This window comes from Thamnophis elegans, chromosome 11 (assembly GCF_009769535.1).
Source record: "Thamnophis elegans isolate rThaEle1 chromosome 11, rThaEle1.pri, whole genome shotgun sequence".
NCBI classification, from domain to species: Eukaryota; Metazoa; Chordata; class Lepidosauria; order Squamata; family Colubridae; genus Thamnophis; species Thamnophis elegans.
Genome location: NC_045551.1, coordinates 38,132,231 through 38,159,931, shown reverse-complemented (window position 1 = coordinate 38,159,931; position 27,701 = coordinate 38,132,231). Strand labels below are relative to the sequence as shown.

Here is a 27,701-nt window from a genome sequence, read left to right as displayed (position 1 = left end):
GGCGTGCCTGCCAGAGGCTTCTGCCCTCTGTCTCCTGCTCACCCGGCAAATTCCTGTCTGAGTGTTGCTTGTCTCACTCAGAAGCCTGGGCGGCGGGCCGCCCCCTGAGGGGCTTTTGGCCGATTCTTACAGTCCCGGGAGTTGCCAGCTCGCCTGGGATGCTGTAGGAGGGAGACACTGGAATTTTCCTTCCTTTTCTTTCTTGAATATCTTCGACCTGTTGGAGATCCAGGATGGCCAACCGTCCATTTGAGTGGACTGAGTCTAAAAACGGGCGGAGCCTGGTGGACCAGAGGCTTATACCAAGAGCTCTGATGACTCAGTCCAATCAACGAGAGGATAAAGTCAACCCATCCTGGATACTCCTCCCCCTCATTATGGAGAATTATCTATTGAGACCAAATAGATGTAGCAGCATTGTTCATGTAAGCAAAATGTATTACACTAGTTCAATAATATATGAAAGCAGTATTCAAGCCGATCAGAAATGCAGAAATGGAAAGCTGTTCTGTCTTTGATTAGTTACCACAATTGTTGGTCAAGCTGTTCTGCAGCAGTATATGCTCTTTTGTAGCTGGTGATTATATTTATAAACATCAGGAAAATATTATTTAATTTATGAAAGGGATTTTGGAACCTTTGTATGATGAATGTAATTAAAAAGAACATATAGTACGTCATTTTGTAATGCTATCTAACAGGAGCACATTGAAATTAAAAACTGTAACAGATAATCCTAAATTATTTGAAAGATGCATATGCTAAAGGATTATTAAATGGAAAAGCAAACTAGTATTTTATTGTGTTTTTTCTAATGTAATGTTTCCACAACTAGCAAACCAGGAAACCATTTTGGCATCTTACCTAATTTCTCTTAGAAGGATATTTGTGGCAGGAGTACAACATGTTCTACTCCATCTTCAAACCCAGAAATAGCCACAATTTTAGTCTTCTTTTTAATTAATAGACAAGAGTACATTTCTCATAGCTTGTTTGGCCAGCTAAACAACTTTTTTTTTTCTAAAGGGTAATAAAGAGAAGAGATATAATAAAAAGCCATTACAAAGAGACATTTTCCCTTCTTTGAGGGAAAGGTCAAATAAGGATTTATAGAATCTTTTTTCAGAGTTGCAGATTCTTTTATTTTAGTTCCTGAAAAATACAGCCCAAAGACTGTAATCATAAGTAACTCTACAATATAATTCTTTTATGTCATGCCAAGAGCCAATCCATAGATGTATATGAATCAGCATCTATGATATTGCTGAGTTCTGGACATTTTCCCTAGCAGATAAATTCTCAGCTGGAACTTTCTTAAACAGGCCTACAATTCTCATGAACTAACTTGCAAAAACCTAGATGACTAGGTTTTTGTCCTGCAAATCTCCTTCTATTGTATATACAGGAGTGGGCTACTGGAGGTTCACAGGGGTTTGGGAGAACCTCTAGCTAAGATTCTGTGCAGCTCAAAGAACCCCCAAATCACACTCCTGACTGGCCCCGCTCACCCCACCCCGCCCACCCCAACCTGCCCCTCCCAGGAGTCCCCATGTGACCCATTTTGCATGCAGGTAAGTGCAGAGCTTATGCGGAGGCTCGGGGAGTGCGAAAAACAGGCCTACTGGAAGTTCGGGAAGGCCAGAAATGTTTCCAGGCTTCAGAGGGCCTCCGGAGCCTGGGGAGGCCATTTTTCACCCTCCTGGAGGCTCGACAAAAGCCTCTGGAGCCCGGGAAGGGCAACCCCTCCCCCGTGGTACAGAAGACTGACTAGGCTACACCCATGCCCACCCAGCAACCAGGCAGAGAAACCCTTGCTAAAAATTTTGAAGCCCACCCCTGTGTATATACCCCCTATGATGATCATGGGAAAAGAATATTACAATAGTTACTATTCTGAGAAACGAAAATGCTTTGGCATCTGAAAATCAAACATTGCTAGATATGGAAGAAACTTTGTTACTGATATATTGCTGCCATCTAATCAATTTTAATCCTGCTTTTCCCACCAGAGGCTTCCTGCATTTTCCATATCGAAAAAATTCCTCCTTCAAAGATTATACAAATCCAAAAAAAATATGAAATGCTAACTTGTGGAGAAGGTTAGGTTTAGTTGATATTGTTTACATGTACTCTTATCAATCCAGGCATCTCCATTCTACATCTACATGTTTATTTTTTAAGGAACTATTACATCAAAATGCAAATCAAAAGCACATTTATTTAGAATAAGTCATCTCATAAAAAATGATTTTAACATAATAGTAGGCACGTAAACATAAACAAACAAAAATAAAAATAGCACAAGTATAACAAATTTAAAATGCAAATGAAAATAGGAAATAGCAATAGCAGTTAGACTTATATACCGCTTCATAGGGCTTTCAGCCCTCACTAAGCAGTTTACAGAGTCAGCATATTGCCCCCACAGTCTGGGTCCTCATTTCACCCACCTCGGAAGGATGGAAGGCTGAGTCAACCTTGAACCGGTGAGATTTGAACCGCTGAACTGCAGATAACAGTCAGCTGAAGTGGCCTGCAGTACTCCACTCTAACCACTGCGCCACCTCAGTTCTTCTAATGCATAACATAGCATGAATATGCTGTAATCAGACATTTAGGGAGAAGTGGCACACCAAGAAACATATTGAGACCCTCCACCAAATATATGTATTTATATATTTGTGTGTGTGTGTGTGTGTGTATGTATGTATGTATGTATGTATGTATGTATGTATATATATATATATATATATATATATATATATATATATATATATATATATATATACACACACACACACACATACATACATACATACATACACACACACACACATACATACATACATGCACATATACATACATACATGCACATATACATATACATATATATACATATATATACACATACACACACACACACACACACATATATATATATACATATTCATTCACCTGGAAGGGCGGCTATACAAGAATATGGGACGGCTTATTCTGACTCTTAATCCTCTTTTGAGCAAGTTCTCAACAGCTTTAATATACATGTCTCCCACACAGAACAATTAAAACAAGAAACTTGGTTGGTATTCATAGTTACTATCACTACACAATTTCATACTGTGTTTCCCTGAAAATAAGACCTCCATGGATAATACGCCCAATCGGGCTTTTGAGCAGATGCGCTAAAATAAGATCTTCCCAGATAATAAGCTCTCCCCCAAAATATTGGAACACAGCAGCAGCCACGAGATGACCACACTCGTCACCTCCTACACCGCTTATTTCGGGGATCAAAAGAAAATAAAACCCTGTCTTATTTTCTGGGGAACACGGTACTTCATTCCATAAAGAACATAGTTCCCTGAGGAAAAAAATGAAATGAACTATTGAAGTATCTGAAACTATATTCTTAGGCAATGATTGTGAAAACTGATATCTGATTGTGAAAACTGATAGAATCTATTTAGCTGGCTAATAAAACAGTGGTGGGAAAGTTCTCTTTCTCAAATATATTTTGCAGAATTGGAGACCACGTCTATTCTCAAAAGCAGAGTTTAAGTAGTATAACTCTATCATGAACTAACAAAAAATAAATGGCTACACAGTCTTATTCTTTGAAACTTTCTTAATTATTTTATTTATCACATTTAGAAACTGCCCATCTCCCTCACAGAGCAACACTAGGCGGGGTACAAATAAGACAATCTGTATACACCCATGATGGTGAACCTATGGCACGCGTGCCAGGGGTGGCATGCAGAGCCCTCTCTTTGGGAACATGCGCTGTGGCCCGCTGCTATTCTGGGTTCCGTTGCGCGCATGCACACCAGCCAGCTGCTCTCTGGCATGCGCTGGAACCCAGAAAAGAGCAGCTGGGCGTTGCACATGCGCGCGACAGAACCTGGATAAGCAGCTGGCTGCTGCTGCATACGCACCAGCCAGTTGTTCTCTCCCACGTGCATATGCATGCTCCAATTTCAGCACTAGGGGTGCCAAAAAGATTAACCATCACTGGCACAAACATTCTACCTGTATACACAGGCAGAATGAAACAAGAATAAAATATTTAAAATTCAGAATTAGAAGACAGGAGAGAGCCTTCAAGCCCCATGACTCCATGCACCTCTGTGGGCCCCAAATGAGTTGGGTCAAGTTGAGTTTTATGATCCACTGCCACTATGCTTTTTAAAAAACAACAACTAGAAGATAAGTAAAACTGTGGATATAAAAAGTAGAATGAACTGCATGGGAACTCCTATCTTTAATGGATGCTCTAATTCCAAACTAAGCTCTGCTTTCTGACCTTCTTGCCGTTTGTGTTATTCTTTTCCACAACACCAATGCCAAAATCGCTACATTATCTGTGTGAAGCCTGCCAAGTTCAATAAAAGACTGTCTTAGCTATTCATTTACTCAACTCCAGTGTATTATCAAAATGTAACAAATGCAATAATAAAAAGCCACCTACAAATGTAAACCAATTATAGATCAAACTAGCTTCAAAGCAAATTTTCAGGGTAGATGAAATGTAGGAGAAGTTAAAAAGCGAAGTACAGCAGAAATATGCTGTGATGGTATACACAAGATTTGAATAGGATGATTTACATCTAAACACTGGATATTTTTAAGAAGAGATTGGGCACCAATTGTCTGAAATGGTATAAGGGCCTCCTGCCTGAGCAGAGGGGTTGGACTAGAAGACCTCCAAGGCCCCTTCCAACTCTGTTATTCTGTTATTTTTCTTTTATATACAACTCCAATTCTTATCATTTAATTACTCATAATTTAAATGGATAGACTATTTCAGGGTGTCAAACTTGCGGCCCACGGACCAGATGCTGGCCATGTCCACCTTCGGTTTAATGAAGGGGGAAAAGTCGCAATATGTCACATGACAACAATGTTAGCTTGACACCCTGGACTATTTCCTTTGAATTACATAAATCCACAGAACACATATTTCATATTACCTATTTAATCTGTGATGTCATTCACATATCAAGGGAATCACTTAATTTTACCCATACTGTTAAAATTATATAAACCATGTACTAAAAATGTAAATAATATTTTTTTTTATTATCATTATCATCTTCTAAATATGTGCATTTCTCTGTGGCTTAGACATTTCAAGTAATATATAAGACAAAACAAAATCACTAAAAGAAATTGTAGCTGCAAAAATGCAATTAAATGTTTAAAAACAGACTACAAAAATAGCACAAGTATAACAAATTTAAAATGCAAATGAAACTTACTATATTTTAAAAATCACAAATGTATAACACAGCATGAATATGCTGTAAGCACACATTTAGGGGAAAGTGGCACACAGCCTTTGGAAGGACGGATTCACAACCAGTTACCAACTCTTCACATATAAAGATACAAAAAAGAAGCACTTCTGAAGATAATCTGAAGAACAGATAGCTCATAGAACAATCTATAGTCTTTTGGATTCTTCAGCTATTGTGACTCTAACTTGTGAATGTTTTTATTAATCACAATTAGTCACAATCAGTCACAAATTGAGCCTGGAAACAAACTGGGAATAGAAAAGATAAAACAACTCAGATGATACAACGGATCATAATACACGTAGTCTTCAACCACAATCACAATTGGGCCAAAATTTTCCATTGCTAAGCGAGACAGTTGTTAAGTGAATTCTGCCCCATTTTGCAACCTTTCTTACCACAGTTGCTAAATGAATCACTGCAGTTGTTAAGTTAGTAACATGGTTGTAAATTGAATCTGGCTTCCTCATTGACTGTTGAAATAAACAAAATGTTAAAAAGTTGTGATATTTATGTAGTTACTTACCAAGCACACCTAAATTATATTAAAATAATTAAAATATCTTTACAATTCCCAAGGCATGTCACAACACTTGAGCACCTCTATTGTTTGGAAATTGAAAGCTGAAAAATCTGACACACCCTAAATTTGTCACAAGGTCACAAAAAATGATCACATGACTCCGGGACATTGCAACTGTCATAAATATGAGCCAATTGACAAGCATCCAAATTTTGATCACGTGGGATGCTGCAATGGTCATAATGGTTGTAAGTGTGAAAAACAGTCATAAGTCACTTTTTAAATGCCAGTGTAACTTCAAATAGTCATTAAACAAGTGTATGTACGTCAAGGATTACCTACTTTTAATTCATGTTCTGCCAGCCAAATTTTGGATTGTTTTCAAAGGCACTGTAATTTCTAACTAAGGCAGCAATGCAATTATTAAATTAGAATAGTGATGATCCTCTTTCCTAATGTAGATATAATAGTTGCTGCACTATTACGAATTGTAAAAAGCATTCTGGGTCAAAGAAAATACTTGTTTTTCTAAAATCAAGACTGGAACAATTAACAATTTCAAACTACAAACCTGATTTTGAAACTCCTTACAAAAGCGTTTCAACACTATTAATCTACTCTCATTAATGACTATTGATTGACCTGATTGATTTATACATACATACATACATACATTTGGAGGTTGTCTGACTCCACAAGACTCTGTAGATTCTACAACGTTAAAAGTAAGAAAGCAATAAAACAATAAAAAGAAAGATATGCATGTCTGGAAAAACTCAGAAATTTAGTACTTCTGTCACATCATCTACTGAACCCAGGGCTGCATGTTATCAACATACCACCGCAACTAGACTTCAAATATTCAGATGTATTTCAGACAGATGCTGAACAAAGTGGAAGGTCAGATATAATCTTGCAGGAGCCCAATGTGAAAATACCACGAAAATGAACTGAAAAAGAGATGTCCAAATTTGAATGAGACCACTAAAAGCCTGTTTTCCTCATTCCCAATTTAACTAGCTTTTCAAGAACATGCCTTATGCAAAGTATCAAAAGCTTCTAAGAGACCTAAAAGAATCCACTGAGTTACACACTTCCCTTTTCTCACCTAACAGGTCATCCACCATGCAACCAAGTCAATGCTAAAGTTAAGCCTAAGTGTCACATTAAGAGTAGTTTCATGCATAAGAACAAGGGATCCACTTGTCATCTATGCAGATTGTTTTGCCATATTTGAGAACTGGGTCTTTCTTTGAAGAAATGTGAAAGATTCAGTGGTGGGTTACGACCAGTACGCCCCACCCGCCCGCCCGTCCTTACCTGTATTTGAGGTCTACGGGTCTTCCGCGCACATGCACGAAGCGTATGGCGCCTGTGCGACAGTCCGACGAGCAGCTGGAGTGTTGCGGAGCATCGCATATGTAAGTACGCATGCACGCGCTGCGTGCTACGTGCTGCATGCATTCATGTGGTGGACACCAGGCCCTGTTGCACCGTACTGGTTGCAATGGGATCCGGAATCCACCACTGGAAAGATTTCATGTGAAAGGGTTTTTTTTCCCAGAGAGTTCTAATGGCAATATAATGCAAATATAAAAATATGGAGGTAGGAAGGGGAGGAAAATCCTTAAAACTCTTCCAGCACCACCTGAACCTGATACGTAAGATAACAGTTATGTATGGTAAAGAAGAAGAAAACCAAGGCAGCAGCTTTTTTCAGTTCTGCAGGTTATGCTTCCAGGGAGAAAAAACACCCAATGATGACAGTCAAAGAGAAAGATGACCAGAGGGCCAGGAAGAAACACAGCCTAAAACAGGGAACACCTTTAGCAGTGGAGGAGAAACAGGATGAGGCAGGCTTAGACTGAGTACCTTTGCAATGCAAAGTTCTCAGTCCTTTAAGGTAGCCCAAGTCAGGAAAACAAATACCACAAGAAATACTAGAACTCTGCTTTATTATCAGTAAAGGTCCGTGATGGTGAACCTATGGCATGTGTGCCAGAGGTGGCATGCAGCGCCCTCTCTGATGGCAAGCAAGCACACACACACATACTTTGGGCACTCGGTCTGGAAAAGGTTAGCCATCATTGGTATAGATCATAGGCATCAAATTGGCAGCATCACATTGCCATCACTTGATGTTTCGTGACGTTTTCACCATTTGCGGAACTGGGGTGGGTGTGACCTGCGCATGATGCATCCAGCCCAGGGGCCGCTGGTTTGACACCCCTGGTATAGTTTATAACACAATAAACTTGAAAACCTGAGAGCATTTCCCCTTTTCTCTTCCTTAAAGAGAGTCAAAGTGAAGCAATTTGGAGTTTCTTTCTTGTGCCTTCCTTTTTGGGGGAGCTACCTCCTATTTCCTTCATCTCCCTGCTCCTCTACAAAAACCTAATTGATTCAGGTGCTGGAGCCAGAGAAAGCTTGAGTACAGGGGGCAGAGGCAAGGTCTCTTTAGCTTTTGCTTTCAATAGAATAGAGGGGAAGGAAAGCAATTAGCATTCCAAAGCCAACACTTTAGATAAGCAGGTGGGGAAAGGAAGTGGGAAAGAAGTGCAGTTTGCAAGAATTGCTAAGATTTTTTTTTAGGACTGTTGCTGTTAAAGGCACCATTTCTTTATTATTATTTTTGCACTAACTTGTACATTCAAACTACATCACTTATCCAAAGAATAAACAACACTTTAATGATCTTTTGGTTCTCTTTGTGTGTGCATCAATTCCTATTCTTACCTGCTTTTCAACACCATCCCTGCAATCAATTAAAAAAGTAGTGAAATATATATTGTATTTTCAATCAACTTAATAACTAAAGAGGGACCCCAGTTGGCATGCCAATCACCCTCAACTTTACAGTTTAAAAAGATCCTAATACAAAATGTTCCTATACAAAAGATTGACAGTTTTTATTGGTAAGAAACCTGAATCAGGCATGAAGTGAGGAGGTGCTCCCTGAGGAAGCCAGATAACAATAGCACTTAGATTTATATAACACTTCATTGTGCTTTACAATCCTTTCTAAGCTGTTTACAGAGTCAGCATATTGCTCCCAACAATCTGGGTCCTCATTTTACCGAGCTCGGAAAGATGGAAGGCTGAGTCAACCTTGAACCGGTGGGAATCAAACTGCTGACAGTTGGCAGAATTAGCCTGCAATACTGCATGCAGGACGCGGTGGCTCAGTGGCTAAGACGCTGAGCTTGTAGATCAGAAATGTCGGCAGTTTGGCGCCGTGTAACGGAGTTATTTGTCCCAGCTTCTGCCAACCTAGCAGTTTGAAAGCACATAAAAATGCAAGTAGAAAAATAGGAACCACCTGATAACAGCGTTCCAAGCACCTTCGGCGTTTAGTCATGCTGACCACATGACCATGGCTGGCTCTTCGGCTTTGAAACGAAGATGAGCAAGACGACTAGGACATATGTGCGAGGGGAACCGTTACCTTTTACTGTACTCTAACTACTAAGCCACCGCCATTTCCAACAGCAAATGTCAGAATGACAATTCTCATGACTGGTGGAAGAGGGCAGATGTGTCCAAAGGGTGGCTCACTGATGCATTAGCATTGTGCCATAACAATTCAAGTTCTACCCCTTTTGAACTATGCATACCTGCACAAAAGCGGAAAATTTGCACATGATGCATACCACAAAGCTTTCATAATTTTTCTATTATTTTATTTTTTTCATTATATAGTGAAATGCAAACAACTATAACACTAGCAAAAAATGCGTAGTGATTATACAATATACATAATTGCATATTCTACAGTGATTAAATGAACTAAAAAATAGCAGGAAAAAAGTCATGCAATACTCATTTCTATCAGTATGGAATTACTTCCATACCTGCTGGTGTTTCAAAAGATCTTGTAGACCTGGCTCTTTGCCCAGGCCTTTGTCAAGGGTGAGTGAAGCGTCCTTTGGATTGTGTGAGTTTGTTTCTTTTGTTCCTATCCAGATTTTTTGTTATGCTTGCAATCTTTATTCTTCATTTTGATGTATTACTTGTATTTTTATTGCTCGTAATGTTTTTACTTGCAACTGTTCAGTGTTTTTGAATGTTGGGCAGCATATAAATTTAATAAATAATAATAAACATTAAGTTTGCATCAAAGTGAAGTCATAGAGAAATATACTGCTTCATCGTATTTTAATAATACAAAGATTTTTCTAAAACAGAAAATGATTTCAATTCTGAAGTCATTGCTTAAAATTGCAGAATAGGTTTCTTTTGATTGATGTAAGATTCTTCTCAGCAAAGTCAAAACTCTTTAAACAATGATGCATTCAATATATTGGGAATATAATTTAACCTTGCATTAAATCTTAAGCTTTATTGCTTTTCAAATTTTTATTTATATGTTACAATTTCAAATCAAAAATGCACAACATCAAATAATAATTTAAACAATCCCTAAATTTTAATAATATCAGCAAAATACTGTATTTGATTTGTTATCTTTTCTTTGAGGATCTTAATAGCTATATAATAATATTTTTGGATATATTAAATTATAAGAAATAATTTTATTTTTTAATTATCTATTGATATTCCAAGACTGAATGAATAGAATATTCATTCTATTTTGAAATTTCATACGAAACTTAATTTTTGGCTTTGCTTCAAGTGTTGCATCTCTTAACAAACATTTTAATTGCAGGTACTTTTTGGGCTGGTAAAACATCTGAATTGAATAGCCAAGGGATAGACTTAGCATGGTGGACCTATGTACAGATACAATCTAGATATTAGAAAGAGGCTAAAACACATGGTTTTTATAAAGAATCAACAGAATTGGATCAAATCTTAACAGGACCGGAGGAGAAACTAATTTAAAAATTCTATAATTATCTATTGACTATTAGAATGGAAGAGGAACAAGTAAAAGAAACCATGATAGCACAGTCTAAAAACTTTGGGTATTCTATGGAATTGGACAAATGGCAAAAGTTGTGGGATAGAAACTATAAATTGACACCATCCACTGCATACAAAGAAAACCAATACAAAATGTTTTATACATGGCACTTCCCTCCAGCAAGATTAGCTAGAATGTTTAAGAATATGCCTGCCAAGTTTTGGAAGTGCAACCAAACCGTGAGCTCGTACTAACACATATGGTAGACATGCCCAAAAGCAAAAAAAAAATATTGGACTAAAATACACACCTGGATAGAAAAAATGATAAAGAAACATATAGATTTAACCGGAAATATTTCTGTTTGGCATTATATCAGAAAAATACAGTCAAAGGAATGCACTTTGAGCACTCAGTGCCTAAAAGATTCGCCACCACTGCCACATAGATATATGTGCTGATTTAGAGGAATGTTTTTATAATGCCCCCATACTAGGACTGTAGAGCAGTGTTTCTCAACCTTGGCAACTTGAAGATGTCCGGACTTCAACTCCCAGAATACCCCAGCCAGCGAATGCTGGCTGAGGAATTCTGGCAGTTGAAGTCCGGACATCTTCAAGTTGCCAAGGTTGAGAAACACTGCTGTAGAGATTAGTATATCCAACATGGCTGGGGGGAAAATTGGGAAAAAAACCATGGACTGGATACTTTCATTGATTGGGAATTAATATTCCAAACATGTTGTTTAAGACGGTTCCTGGTATTTTCAAACCTGTGCAGCATAGGTTTTTAAGGCTTTAAAATGACTGTAATGTTAATTTCTTGTGGTTTCTGGATTAAATCGTAACCCTTTACCTATTAATGGGCAAATACTGTCTAGCAGCTTTCAAGGCTTGATATGAAAATCTTTATTTACTATCCTTGCTTTCTAAAACGTACAGGCTTACTCTTCAAATAGGCCCAAAGATGGTAATAATCAAAACAGTTCTCATGCCAAAAAAATAAAATTATTAAATTAAAAGTCCAAATTGAAAACTTGGCAGATTAAAGCTCTTTTCAGCAAAAGGCAATTTCAACTTGGTCACAGATATTTCAGGAGTTTGGGCTCACCGTCGATTGTTTCATAGGTTTGTCTACTTTTGTAAAGTATCTATTAGGGATTAATGTTAGAATCCCTCTTAAAATATACATTAGTCTCAATGTAATATTCATTTTAATTACATTCATCCTGCCTCAGAGACTCAGTGGAAGTTTTAAACATCAGGCTATAGCTACTAAAAGTGTTATCTATACACAGGGATATTTTTCAATATTCTGTTATAGATTTCAAGGAATATATATAAAACCAGGTATTTTATAGAGTGTATATAAATTATAAATCATAGTTTCTTACATTCGTTATAGATATGTATGTGATATATGGATAGGTAAATAAATAAAAGGACAGATGGACAGATACAATATAGAACGGGGTGTCAGGCCAGATGTGTTATGTGTAGGCCATGCTCACCCCAGCTCCATGAAGAGCAAAAACGTTATGATACATCATGTGACTGGGCCATGTGACCCAGTGTGTTTGACAACTTGCTATAGAAGATCTCTACTATTTGAATACTTCCTTCAAATTAATAATTTGCTGGTTACTTGATGTAGAGGACAAAGAAAATTGCCTTGATAAAAGGGATGTGAGTCTGGGGCAAGAATGTAACATGTAAATGTCTCGTTTACATAGAGATAAAGGGCAGGAAAGCAAAAAAAAAAGCATACATATTTTCAAAATTCTGTTATTATACAGTAAGAGAAGTACTGACTTAAATGGCATTGGTTTCCTAGTCTGATCTACCTCAAAGGTCTGATCGTTATAGAAGTCTCCAATTTATATAACTGAAAATAAAAATGTAAAAAGGAATCAAATAGATTATCACTATTTAACTAGCCATCATTATCATGGTTTCCAAATATAAATATGTGATATTTTTTGTTCTTTCAATCAGTGATGCAATAGCTTTACAGCTTTCTCTCCTGGCTTCCAGCAGTTCTGATTAATGAATTGCAAAGAATATTCAAATTGTTCTGAAAGTTGCAGTGCCAATTTAACCTTAATTGCAAAAAAAAAAAAAAAACTTGATATAATTCATATGTGAAGGGTGTAGCATAAGACAAAAATGAGACTTTTACAGCTGTGCAAGATTAAAATCTATGCCAATTTTTCTGCTGAAACAATGGCAATGGTGGATCCATGAATAAATCTCTTGAATGCATTTCAAGGGGTTTTGTGAAGGCCTGATACCCTTGAAATGTCTATAATGCTGGGAAAGCTAAAAAGAAAGAGAAAGTGACAATCAGCAGGAAGGTGGATGGACTCCATTATAAAGGTGATAGGTGAGACGAGATAAAAGAAGATTAGCACCTTACTCTATTGTCACTTCAAGTCCTAGTACTCAACCCAGTTAACAGACCTTTTCTGCAGAGGTCTGTTTGATTAGTCTGTCCCAGGAGGAGCTAGAAGTCCCCTGCATGGCCTGACCGATGCCCAGGTTGTCCTGGAATGAGAATGCAATGGGGGACTTGGATCAGATCAGGCCCATACAACCTCTCTTCTTCGGTGGATTTTGAAAATCCTTGTGATTTACAGAGAAGTTGAGAGAAATGAGACAAGTGAAGATGCCTAAAGCATTGCTGGAGGACGATAAGGATTGAATCCAAAATAACATCAGTTATGAGCCATCAGAAGCACATACCTTGAATAGTACAATTAGGGTGTAACATCTGCTATCGTTGTGTCCTGGCTAGCCTTCTGGTGGCCTCATTCAAAATAATCTGGGGCCTCCTAAATTATTTAATCATTTTATGAGGCATATTGTTAAAATAATGTTATAAGCAAGTTGCTGAGGAAAACTGGTGAGTTTGGGTATAAATTACTCCCTACCTAGATGTCTAATGTTGTCAATAGGATCAGAGCAATGTAAAAGAAAGCAACTGTCCAGAAGTTGATATTTTAGTCATTTTAATGAAAGCATTAGATCTTGTGAGTCTGAGAGATAGTGTGCCCACAACAGCATAAAAGGAAGAAGACAGATCTTTCCCTTGCCTGTATTAACACCCGGGATTACTCGTGAAAGAAAAATTGTGGTAGAAAAGAGGAAATGTTACTTTAGAAATGGAACAACCAAGATGACTAAGCTGCCTGAACTGTGGTCTGGATAAGGCAAAGCCATGTTACGAAGCTATGTTGATGCCACAATTAGGAAATGTGATTATGAGTCCATGGTTAAATAGTTACATACAGCTTTTAAGTTCTGGAGAAATGTTGATAAATATTGTTTATAGGCTTCCACCTTTTAAATAAATTCATTCTCCTAGGCGCTGCTTGGAGTGTAGATGGCAGCTACATCCATCTCTGTTCCACCAGCTGGAACAGTCTCCCGGTTCTAGACTTGTTTGCCAGTCCCAAGAACGCTTAGCTTCCCTGGTTCATTTCAAGGTTCCAATGCCCTGACATGGAAGTAACGGACGCTCTTCGGTGCTGCTGACCCCCGGGACTGCTATACACGTTCTCGCTCCTCCCACTAATACCTCAGGTGATCAGGAAGATCCTGCTGGAGGGGGCCGAGGTACTGGTCGTGGCTCCGCACTGGCCCAGGTCCTGGTTTACCGACCTTGTCAGTCTGTCGGTGACCAAGCATTGGCGCATTCCTCAGGAGCAGATCTCCCTCTGCAAGGGGACCATTCCTCACCCGGACCCTCGATGGCTTCAATTGGCCGTGTGGCACTTGAGGGGGAGCTCCTGAGGCAGGCTAACTTCTCTGACAGGGTCATCTGCACCATCCTGGCATCCAGGAGACCTTCTACTGTGCGGATCTATGCTGCGACATGGACCAGTTTTTCTTCCTGGTGCCACTCCCATCAAATCATCACCAAAGCTGTGACAATTCCGCACATCCTGGATTTTCTACAGGAGGGCTTGGACAAAGGTCTTGCCCCCAACACACTTAGGAGGCAAACAGCAGCCTTGGCCACCATCTTGTCCAGAGATGATTCTCAACCGCTCAGCAAATGCCCCTTCCTGAAGGGGGCTACCAACTTACACCCTCCAACGGTGCACCGTTACCCAACTTGGGACTTGTCAATAGTCTTTCAGACCCTAACATCACCGCCATTTGAGCCCATTTACTCGGCTAGTCTATGGCATTTGTCGCTCAAAACTGCTTTCCTCGTAGCCATTACCTCGGCGCGCAGAATCTCAGAGCTGGCTGCGCTCTCCGTTAGGGAGGACCTTTGTATCATACATTCAGACAGGGTCATTCTGAGATTGGATCCAGCCTTTTTACCAAAAATTAACAGCTTATTCCACAGAACACAGGAGGTGATCCTCCCTGACTTTTGCCCGCACCCTAGCCATCCCAGAGAGCGGGTCTGGCACAAACTGGATGTGCCCCGCGTTGTGCATGTGTACAAAAAGTGGACGGCCTCCTTTTGCAAGTCGGAATCGTTCTTCATTTCATTCCAACCTACTTCAACGGGCAGGAAAGTGTCATCTTCCACCATAGGTCACTGGCTGCACACATGCATCAAGTTGGCCTACAAACAACAAGCCAGGTCTGTTCCTCCTCGTATAACAGCACACTCCATGAGGAGTGCCGCGACGACGGCCGCCTGGGCCACTCAAGCACCTATTGAGGAGATCTGTCGAGCGGCCACTTGGTCCTCGCCGTCTCCATTCATTCGAAATTACAGACTGGACTCCTTTGCCTTGCCTGAGACTTCATTTGGAAGGAGGGTCTTACAGCGGATTGTTGCGGCCCCTGTTAACCAGGACATTCCTTCTTCCCACCATGGGACCACACAGCTTGGGTATGTCCCATGTTGGACACTCCAAGCAACGTCTAGGAGAATGACCGTTGGCTTACCTGAATGGTCATTCCCTAGGTGCTGCAGGAGTGTCCAACCCCACCCTGGGGTTTCTCGTGAGGGTGCAGGACTTAGCACCTATAAGTCACGGACGTTTCCATACAGCAACCTTGGGATCGGATACCTTCGTTTTTAAAACTGAGCCTCTGTGGGGAACAGGAGGCGTGGCTGCACAAAGATTTGAACTCAGTCCTTGGGAGCAAGCTGAAGTTAACCCATGCTTGGAAACTCCTGCAGCGCCTAGAGAACAACCATTCAGGTAAGCCAACAGTCATTCTTCTTAAACCATAAAATAGAAAAACTATGTTCACAATGGCTCTGAATAAAATAAATATTTAGCTTCTCAAAATGTAGTGCAGAGGACATATGTTATCTTGACTTGGCATACCCTTCTTCCTTATTCTTCCCAATTAAATGATAAGGACCTGAATCTGGCAAAGTAGTCGTAATAGGAAAACAAATGTAAATAATCTCTTGTAAATCTTATGGGAAATTCACAGTACAATAGGTTTGTACAAAATTGCATTACTCGGATACAACCATAAATTACTAAATCATTCATAGCATGAATTCATTTTGTTATAGTCCAGAAAATTATAATCCAGAAAACTACTTTAAATGGTTTGTTATGCCACTTCATCTCCATCTTGATATTCATACTTAGCATTCTCTTCTTAGTTATAAACAGCAAATGGAACACAATGTTTATCCCAGAATGTTTATGTGTTGTTCATTAATGAGTTCTATTAATCACCAATGCAATAGCACTGAAATAAATGGACTTCTGTGAAATGAAATATATCTTTGGCAAGCTAGTGTCACCCAATTTTACATAATTAAAAATAAATAAAATAAATTTTTCATGTTACGTTTGATCCTAGATTGGCATGCATTGTTGAGACCTACTGATGGATGAGCTGGCTCTAGTTAGCTCAGTATTTCTTAACCTCAGAAACTTTAAGATGTGTGGACTCCATATTGTCTAGGGAATTCTGGGAGTAGGGAGTCCACACATCTTAAAGTTTCTGAGATTGAGAATAAATGAGCTCGATATGATACAGTCAGGAATGTGGAATAGTTCTGACCTACATTCAGTAAATCTCTTCATAAAACTATCTTTGCAAAATATGTGGAAGTGATATTTTCTTCCAAATATAGATGAGAGTATAGTAAAATAGTAACAAATGAATTTATTGATCCTGGGATGCTTCTTGGTAGTTTATTCAAATATCTTACATTGGATTGATTTGATCCAGAATCTACTGTGCTTCTGAAATTCTAAAGTAGGTAGAGGTATTAGAGGAATTACTGTTGGTTTCTAGGCCAGTAATAATTTTTATAGGAAGATGATATTATTTATTTGTAGGATTGGAACAACAGACATTAAATTTATGCCTTGAAAAAACAAAGGAAAGCTACATAAGCAGTGTTAAATTAACATTTGATTCATACTACAGAAAAATATATTTGATATTTTAGAAAATGTTCAGGAACAGTTGACTTCTATCACCCTGTTATTTGTGTATTTAAGATTTTTATACCACTGTAATCCAAAAAGACACTAGGCAGCATACTATAAAATAGGAGTAAGAATCCAGCACTTTTGTAATAATATTAAATGTATAACCAATGCTAAACTTTTATCCCTCATTTCCAATTTCTGGTACCTATCCAACTCAGATTAGCTGATTTCAAAAGGCCTACCAGAAAAACCATCTTTTGACAGGACTACAGACTTTGAAAATATGAACTATACTCCGTCTTGGAAAGCAAGGTATCCCATAAGACTTTTAAAAGCCCATAAATGTCTTTCCTGACATAGTTTTTGATAGATTTTTGACCATCCTGTATTATTTGCTTTGACCTTGTCCTATTATTGTTGTATTCAGGGCAAATTCAACAGGATTGCTGATATGATTCTGGATTAATCACTATCTCTCAAAGATTCATAGGTTCTACTTGGCTATATCCTCAATATTTGGAAACTATCGAGATATAAAGACTTGTAAATTTTTGGTTCAGGGAACAAGGAAGAATTTTCCATACAACAATTAAAATATGAAATTATATTTGATTTGTTACAATGGAACACTTTAAGTGATAAGTATAGGATTCTTTTAAAAAACAAAAACAAAAAAGTCATCAAATTTGGCCAAATTTGGGCAGCTATCAATATAGAAAATTTCAAACACTTTTTAAAAATTTATTTTACTTTATTTATAATCCATCCTCTCTATACCTATTCTCATTTTGGTGTTGATATATTGGCAATCTATAATAGCAATAAATCAATCAATCAGTCTTTTTATATAATGAGATTTTATCAGAAACTCTGACTTGTAATTCTTTAAACCAGGAATTCCAAAAATCTTAAGCACCTTGACATCTTCATAAAGTTTCAGATTGTTCATTGATCTACCAGTTCCTACAGGTAGCTTTGTCATATTTCTAACAAAACAGAGAAATGGCACTAATTTCTGTCAACTGCACTTTATTGCTAAAGGCAATAATAGATTACAATATGCAGTGCATTTTTGGGGTGCCATATTAAATGTTCAAAATATATTTACGTGCATCATATATGTAGTAAAAAATTGTGATCCAGGAAGTATGAGAATATATAATTTTATCTGTGAACATCAAGAATTTAAAAATTAAAGTAAATTAAAAATTCCAAGGATTAATTAAGTAAGCAATTCAAATTATATAGTCATCCATCTCACTTTTGTGACTCTGGAAGACTCACAATTAAAACAACTACCAAACAAAATACAGATAACAATAAAAGAATAACTACATTAAATACAAACTGAAACCATAAAACGTAATCAGCAGAAAAGTGCAAGCCATGCATCAATGAATACAGTCATCCAGAAGGCTGCATACCATAACCACAGCATGGTGACAAATGTTAATAAACTCTAGGGGAATGGCAGAAGCACAGATCATTTGCTATAACATAAATTTTCACAGCACAAAATTATGGCTTCACTCCAAATATAAATAAATAAATAAAGGCAAAAGTCTTCCTCAGTTAGTAAGAAGAAAAGAAAATGTGATGGAAAAAGGTTTCCAAGAGTCTCAAGCTTCTGGTAGGTTATGGTGACGTAAATATTCCTGGAGGAGTGGGAATGACATTACAATGGAGATTGGTAACCAGCTGTAAGTGGATTCTCTCTGGAGAAAGGAGAGAATGTGAGATCACCCATAGGGGATCTTCAGATAGCTGCTCCTTGGTAATAGACTGTAGGAACCAAAGTATTTGCAGTTGACTTGCAAATTGAGCAGTTGGAGTTGAGGGATTTCAACTAAGCTCATGTAGCCTTTGTGGAAACCAAGTTTGACTGAACCTCATTTCTTAATCACTTCTGGAATTACTTTTTAATTGCTTTCAAAATATTAAGAGCAACAAGTTTTATGGCATTCACTGAGTGGGTTTCCTTCAATCCTTAGTGAAAGAAGTTTTAAGTATGTATTTAGGGACGTAGAAAAAATAAACAACAAAAGGATGATTAGAGTGTTGATTTTGGAAAGTTATAGAAGGGCTACGAGTCCAGATGGATTTGAAATAAGATTTTGAACATAATTATAACAACCCTTCCCACGAGGACATGTTGTAGTTTTGAATTCTTAAAATAAAACATGACAGTATGAAACTTTGAAGATTGGACACCACAGGGAAACAGAAGAAGCTAAAGATTAAAGAAGGACCGTTAAATCTAACTTGCTAATAATGGAGCAAAACACTTTAACATGGGATGCATTGGATTTCTGTGAACAATGGATTCTATAATTAATTTTAAAAATGTCCACCATAAATAGATGTTAAATATCTTACAGGAGAGGAACAAGTTCTGGGTGGCAAAATGAAGATTGATTTTTAATGTGGATTTTAAAATGTCAAACTACAAGAAGGATATGAAAAAAAATGTTACACTGACTATATAAATAAAACCATCTGACATATTAATAATCGAAAGGTACAAACAAGTAACAAACCAGAGGAATCACTTGGATTTTTTCTACACTCTTTAAAAAAAGAGACCTGTTAAAGTTTTGAAAGATTTTGGCAGAAGGAACAAGGGAACAAAGAAAAGAAAAGAAATAAAAGAAATCAGGTTCTAGAATATTTGAATGGATTGCTGTAAAGATTAAAATTATTAAAAGCAAAAGTAAGGAAAGTAAAATTGGTTTATTTGATTAAAGTTAAAAAATTACATTATTATCTACATAACATAACATAACAATGAGCTCTTGATGATCAGAACTGAATGATGAGACTTGCCTGGATCTGGTAGCCCCCAAATAATTAGAGTTCTTGTCATATCCTTTTAATATCTGCCTTTATAACTCATGACCCTTCAAGTTTTATTCATCACAATCTAAGGCTGTTTAATAGCCTTTCTGCTTTTGTGAAACAAAGAATGAAAGTTTATAAATCTGGTGGCTGATTTCAGTATGCAACTACAGTATATTCAATTGAATGGGTTAGTATCTGCGCAAGTTTAGCCTCAAATTGGAGAGAAAAATAAAATAGCTTTAATTTTTTTCCACGTATTTTAATCACAGCAACAATAACAGGCATGTGCAAACCACTTTTCCAAAGTTGTAAACACAAAGTTGTTTCACAGAGTTTAATCTATAATTTTCACCAAAAAGTTGTCATTCATTAATGGACACTGTAGTGAGTGTGAATTTTACGTTATGTATTGATCTCACAATTGTATTAGTTACATTGTAATCTTCTGGGAACCTTTTGGGAGTTTGGCACTATATGGAGTAAATAAATATGTTTGAGTGTGAAAATATTCTATATCCCATATCGTAGTAGTTACTATAATTTTTACTCCATTCAATTTTGGGTAAACTATTTCCCCTCCTCCACTGAAAAAAACCCCACAATGTGTGCTTATTCATCTAAACAGAGGTCAGGGTCTTAATAAACCAACAAACAATGACAACTACACAGAACAATATTCCTGAAAAACACAAGCTTAATGAATACTGCATATATTTCTAAACACATCCTGTTTTTCCAGTTATCCTCTTATCAAAATGGAGCATTAAAATACAAATAAAAATCCAGAGCTTGTTGCCATTTTTCCTTAACATATGATGTCAAATGAAAGCTAAATGTATTAGACTTCGTGAGGCTTTAAAAAAGGTTGACTATTGAATAAGTCTGTGATGGCGAGCCTATGGCACGCATGCCGCAGGTGGCAACCAGAGCCCTCTCTGCAGGCACGCAAGCTGTCGCCCCAGCTCAGCTCCATTATGTATGCACACATGCCTCCCGCCAGCCAGCTGGTTTTTGGGTCTTTGCCGCAAAAGAGGCAGGGGGGCGCATGTGGGGGGATCCCGCATGCCTACACATCAGGCGGATTGCATGCATGGGAGGGCAGGGCGCACATGAGGGGGTCACGCATGAATGCACGGGATTGCACACATTGCATTATGGGTGCACACGGGCGCGCTTTCGGCACACGATGACAAAAAATGTTAGCCACTATTGGAATAAGTAATCAGGTAAAAGTAAGTAATTAATAGCATAGAGTGAGGATCCCAAATTCATCTCATTTGCAGATGCAAAATATTTATTAAGTTATAAAACAGAATAGGATTTGGGATTTTATTTAAACACAAAATATCAGCAATGGAAACCTAAGCAACCTGGTAAAGGAAAGTGAAGGTTCAGGCAGATATATTTATCAACTGTACATTTCAGAAGTGAGAAGGAGGATTTTCTTAACAATGTCAATAACACCAAGAACAGCAGCAAAACCGTTTTGGTCACTGTCAGCTATAAGACATTAGACAGACATTTTTAAGTGGGGTAACCTACAGTGGCTAAACTAGTTAGCCTACCTGTACTTTATGGTCATAACATGGATGACTGGTACATTTTCCCCAGGGAAATTTTAATCACTTAATTCAGTAAGTTTGCTTTGAAAGAACTGCATATTTCTTAATAGATACACAGAGCTATAGTGGCCAAAGAAATCAGATCATCTGGTATTATTTGACATTCTGAGATTTATTGCCAATTTAAGCATTCATAACAAATGCTTATTGGATCTGTGACAAAAAAAATCTTCTAATGACTGACATTCTACTTCCCTTTGTAGGGTAATTCCACATCCCAATATCCCTGATTACTTAGTCCAATACAGTCTAAGGCTGTGCTGCCAGTAAGTTAATGTATTCTGCGTCCTCATAAAGACAGTTTGGGTTGGTAGGAATTCAAAGAAGAAGCTATCAGCTATGTTTTACAAAACTACTATGAACTTAATTTCCTGCGAATGCACAAAGGATGGTTGCCATCAAATTTAACAAATTGTTTTTTCATTTTCTTTAACAAAAACGCCATTCAACATGATAATAAACATGCTACTTCTACCATTCATAATTCTTCCTGTGGAAGTAGGTGAAGGATTAGGATGAATTCTACTTTTCAATGACCAATTAGTATTTATTCCCAGAAAATTATAGAGTAAGAAGTAATTTGGGGATATATCTCCCCCGAATAAATATTATAATTTGGTAAAATATCTGTTCTACTTGATATTCTATATTGCTTAATACATATAAAGAGCTCCATTTGGTTTTGAGGAGAACATGTGAAAATAACTAATAGTAACAATTCTAAGAATTTTATCTCCTTGCATAGTTATATATTTAGCATTACTTGAAAGTTCTTTTGCTGTGAGGAACCTTTTAAGGATTGGAAATGCTGTGCTGATTTAAAAGGTAATGCTGTGAAATCACTTAGAAGGCTAAACAAATAATTTCAATGAAACATTGATATTCATGAACTCATTCATGAACTTGCATGCAACCATACATTTGCGACAGTGAATACATTATTTTAAAAGTGAGGCGAGTCTGTCACTGCAAACAAAAAGTGGCTTTTTACCAACTCTTGTCACTTGTTATACACCAGTATGCACAAGAAACCACTCATTCTTGCACTAACAATGCTGATTTTTGCTATAGGTCTAGCAGTATCTCTTGATTGTGGTCCTGTCCAATAACACGGTTCCAATAAAGAATTCTATTCTATGTTCCAGAGCCTCACATAATGAGATGTGAAGGTAGTCCACCTAACACATGGAAAAACTAGTTTTAGTATGTGCTGATTAAATAATGCTATTGCTTCAGGAGGACATGTGAAAGCTACTTTTCAGCAGAGCGTATTGTTTACATTCAGCACAATGTTATCTATTCTGACTGGTAGGTGCTCTCTGGAGCCTGAAGAAGAGGAATGAGTTTCCAATCACTTGCTGACTATTTCTTACAACTGGGATTAGAGGTACCAGGGAACTTGTATTTATGTAGCATATGATTTACTACAGCTTCTGTATCATGTATATTCAACCACAAAGTTCAGGACTGTATACTATTCAACACACTCACTATTATTTAAAGCATTGTGATTTTTATGTAAAAGAAATGAATTCATTTACAGTCACTGCTCCTTCAAAGAAAGAAATGTTGCTCAGACCAAACCCTTATCAATGGTTTTAAACAATGCTTGCTCTCTGAAGTGCTCATGTTAGCAACAAGAAATGATATGTCCTTATGGAAAATGCTTTAAAAAGATAAACTATTACTTCAGGATTTGATCATCCATGGTACTGTAACAGAAACGTAAAGAATAGCTTCAAACAGTATAACAAGAAAGGAGATTTTCTAAGGACAGTTGCACAGAACTGAATCCTCCTTAGACCAAAGGATGAGTAGGGAAAAGAGGGCTCAGAAACAGTAAGAACTAAGCTAAGTATACAATTAATATACATTTTACTACATCACCAGCAGTTGAGGGTCAATGTGCATTCATTTTAGAAAAGCAGAGGGTGGCTTACATATCACATAAGCATCGGTGGCAAAATAGTGTTTGAGACAAATTAAAGAGCCATCATTATATTGTCACTGATGCCAAAGCGAATCCTCTGTGCTTCAATTCAGAGAAAAGGATTTTTTGGCAGATGCACCTCTTATTAATCCTGCAATTCTGAATAATCATAATTTGAGCCTCCCAGAGCTGTTTTCAAGGAAAATTAAAGGACTTTCACAGAGCTGAGTGGAAGCTCAGAAATGGGAGAGAAAGCCACGGGAAAGAAAGAGGAGTTCCAATCTCCCCATTGTGTCTGGCTTCACTTTTGTCTCCTGGTGAGGAATTTCTAAAAGTAAATAAAAACACTGTTCTCACAACATGCTTTTAATGGACAGCAGTCTTTGCAGGACATCTACCAGCCTTAGGATTGCCACATATACCCTGCTACATCTGATCATCAAAGTTTAACTCCGAGAGCCAGCAAAGTTGCTGGAGCAGCCAACCCAATAACACAGTCACCCTCCTGGATGCTAAGTGCAGAAAGGTGTTTCCATGGTGCAGAGTTGAAAAGGTTGAAACAAACAGCGTCGGAAAAGGGGCGGGTCAAGGAAGGAACGAAGGAAGGGGAAGGAAGGAAGGAAGGAAGGAAGGAAGGAAGGAAGGAAGGAAGGAAGGAAGAAAGAAAGAAAGAAAGAAAGAAAGAAAGAAAGAAAGAGAAAGAAAGAAAGAAAGAAAGAAAGAAAGAAAGAAAGAAAGAAAGAAAGAAAGAAAGAAAGAAAGAAAGAAAGAAAGAAAGAGACTTGACTTCTAACTTACCTTAAGCAAGGCGCTCCGACTGGCAGCGGCGAGTTCCCGCAGACTGGCGGCGGCTGAAGCCGCTGCAGCGGCCACACTCGGAGAGCCGCTGGACGTGGTGGCCACCGCGGCGGGTTGACAACCAGGGTTCACAGGGGGGACCGCGCTGTTTCCTCCACCTCCTGCTCCAGCGGCGGCCGGGCTGTCCCCACTGTCGCCGCCCGAAAGGCCAGCGTTGCTCGGGGACTTGGGGCTGCCGGGGCCGCAGTTGCCTCCCCCGCAACAGCCGCTCCCAGCGCCCGCGCGGGGTCTCTGCCTAATGCCGTCCAGCAGGCGGACGAGCAGGATGTTGGCGGGCAGCTCGTCGACGCCGCAGCCCACCAAGATGCGGCACTCGGGGCAGCGCAGCTCGTGGCGGGAGCTGACAATGCTCTCCAGGCAGCGGCGGCAGAAGGTGTGCTGGCAGGGGAGCACCTTGGCCGTCGTGTCCAGCCGCTCCAGGCACACGGAGCACTCCAACAAGTCCAGCAACGACGACTCGTCCATGGTCCCTCCGGCGGCGGGCGGCGGTCCTTCGCCGTTGCCCCCGCCGCCGCCTCCTGCTGCCGCCGGAGCCGCCCGCCGCCTCCGCCTCTCCTCCGCCGCTCGTTTCTCTGCGGCGGCAGCCTTGGAGGAGCACAGCCAGGACGCCCCTAGGAGCATTTAGACCAGCGAGGGAGGCCGCGGGAGTGGCGGCAGCCCCAGCACATGGCAGCCGGAGCAGGGGCCGCCGAGCCCAGCCCGCCCAGGGCCTGTCAGCACCAGCCGCCGAGCGGAGGGCGGGGATTGGGAGCGCGACTCTCTCCCCTGCCCGCTTTCCTCACCGGCAGGCGGGCAATGGCTCCCTGGGGTGGGCGGGGGCTGCCTGCCGCTCCGCGCGCTCCCCCTCGCAGCCGTCCGCCGTGGCCCACAGGGAGAGCGGCGAGCCGCCCCTTCGCCTCTCGGCAGCCTCCGCCAGCGAACGGAAGCCCGGGCAGAGCGAGGGGGACGCTGCCCGCCCGCCCGCCAGAGAAGGTCAGCGGCACCTGCTCTCTTCGCTTGGGGCTCTCCTGGCTGTCAGCAAGCGCGGCGCTTTCTCGGCACCTCCGCCTCGGGAAGCAGGGGCAGCCCCAGTGCCAAAGGCCGGGTGGCGGGCGCTGAAGAGCGAGCGAGCGAGCGGCCGCCTTCCTTCTTCGGGGCTCGGCGGGCCGCCTTCCTTCCACCGCGGGTCCTTCTACTCGCTCTCCCACCGCCGCTCCCCGTTGGGTACGGTCAGGGATGGGGCAGCTTCCATCTGCTGTGTCTCATGCGCTCCCGTCTTCCAAATATTCCTCCCGACGAGGGTGTTGAAGATTCAGAGAGAGGGTTGTGTGTGTGGGTGTCGTGACCGATCAGTTGCTCTAATCCTGGTTTGTTGCGTGGATCCTGGTGAGGAGGAGGAAGTCAGCCTGATCCTAAATCCCGGCCAAGTTCTGTTGCTGGCAGGTTTGGGGTCTTTCTGTCCTTCCCGGGCTCACTAAAGCATCAAGACCACCTCTCAGTCCCCGCCCTCGACTCCTTCGGTCCTGTTTATCCTCCTCCGGGGATGCTGCTCGCTGCTAATCGAAGGGGGCTGAATTGCACGACGCTACTAAGAGTCCTTGTTTGGATTCAAACGTCTTCTGTCTAGGAGGCGCAAGAAGATCCGTTTTCCCACCACCATCACCCCCTTTCGCTTCAAAATTGGTCCACCACTTGCTTTTCTTTTCCTTTTGGAGTCTGGAAATCAGACCCCGCTAGAGGCGAAATAAGTTACGCCGGTCTTCGCAATAAGACACCAACTTCGTGCTGCCTTATGTGCTACGACACCGCAGAATGTTCTCTTAGTCATAGAATCCATGGGGGGGGGCGGGTTAGAGAGGGATGTTTTCGCAAACTGGAGCTCGGTTTCGGCCAAGCGTCAGAGGAACGGAAATACGTACCCCAGGAGCAATCGGAGGAGATGGGAAGTTTGGAGAACTTTGCCCACTCCGGACGAGTCAAAGATATTCCTTGCAATTGGCTTCCCTCTGGTGGTATTTCGGTAAACTTGCAGCGAGAAGGAGAATTTTAGGTTCGACCTCCACACACATACACGCATTCCTCGCCCCATACTTGCAATTTGATACTGAAAAAAAAAATGATGGTATTAATAATACTGATTTACACCTGTTTAGCTAGCTAGTACATTATAGCACGTTGGGGCGTTGGTGTCCATATGGGGGAGCAGTAGATGGAAACTGTTAACAGGCCTGCAGTTAGGAAGAATTTCTGTTTATCCATATTAATATCGATTTAATAAATAAATCGATTTAATAAAATAATAATCAAAAGAACTGTCGAATTAAAGAAATGATTAAATAACCATCGAAGTGGACTTTGGTCTGAAGAGCTGGAAGCCCTTGTACAGATTTAAAGTCAAGCAGAGGAAAATATGAGGATTTGTCTGGCCATCCAAATAAAAAATGTAGGCAAAACATTTTTGAGAAAGATGGGAAAGAAAGAAATATGATGTATCAATCAATCAATCAATGAATTTGACATTTTGGTGGGGTTTGGTAGAAAATATTTTCAGGATAACACTTAGGGCAATACATTTTGTAACCAAATAATTTATATTGATTTTAAATGTTGCTATTTAGCTCACTTTTAAATGTAATTTAATTTAATGCACTTGACAAGAAAAATTGGAAATGACATGTCAGTACATTAAAATATTCCCATTTACTTTGAGGCTGCTAACATGACCCAGGCTGAAATATTTGTGGTCCTGTTTTGGGTCTTTGGGCTTGCATTTCCATTGTATGATAGGAGGATCCAATGCCATTTTTATTCTGCTAACATTGAAAAATTATGTTACAGTAAGGAAAAAGAAAGGGAAAAAGAAAAACATGGATGAGTTAGATAAGAAATTGGCAGAGGACTGCTGCCTTTTTGACCCAGGTTTATTTAGGTAAGATAATCTTTATTGGCACTTTTTTCTGTGAACACACTGGCACACATTAAAAAATGAAATTCTGATGCCCTTTCTCAATATATATATATATACACCCATACATGACTTAAAAATACATCTGTCTCTCTCTCTGTGTCTCTCTGTGTCTGTCTCTCTCTCAATCTCTCTCTCTCTCTCTCTCTCTCACACACACACACACACACACACACACACACCTATATATATTATATATATTTATATATAAATATATAAATCACAGACCATTTAGAATACATAGTGGAGGGGGGGAAATCTTTAGAGAAAAGATTAGGGATATCATTAAAAATCATCCTCTTGTGCTGTTATTTTAGTGAAAATCACTGCATTCTGCCATTCCATCTTCTGCTTGAAATGATTTTGTGGTTTCAGACATATTTCCAGTCTTCCCGTGAGCTGCACTTTTAATCAATTATCCATTCATGATCTCTCTCTATAATTATGGTGCC

General features: G+C 39.5%; 1 protein-coding gene across 1 annotated transcript in view; it reads right to left on the bottom strand.

Moving 5' to 3' along the window:
* The window catches only part of SH3RF3 (SH3 domain containing ring finger 3), a 218,529-nt gene extending 191,233 nt beyond the window's left edge, over positions 1-27,296 (bottom strand). The window contains exon 1 of the mRNA XM_032227048.1: positions 24,246-27,296. Within this exon, the coding sequence (XP_032082939.1) occupies positions 24,246-24,926 (681 nt within the window). The 5' untranslated portion in view covers positions 24,927-27,296. The remainder of the gene's footprint in view (positions 1-24,245) is intronic.
* Between the last annotated feature and the right edge of the window lie 405 nt (positions 27,297-27,701).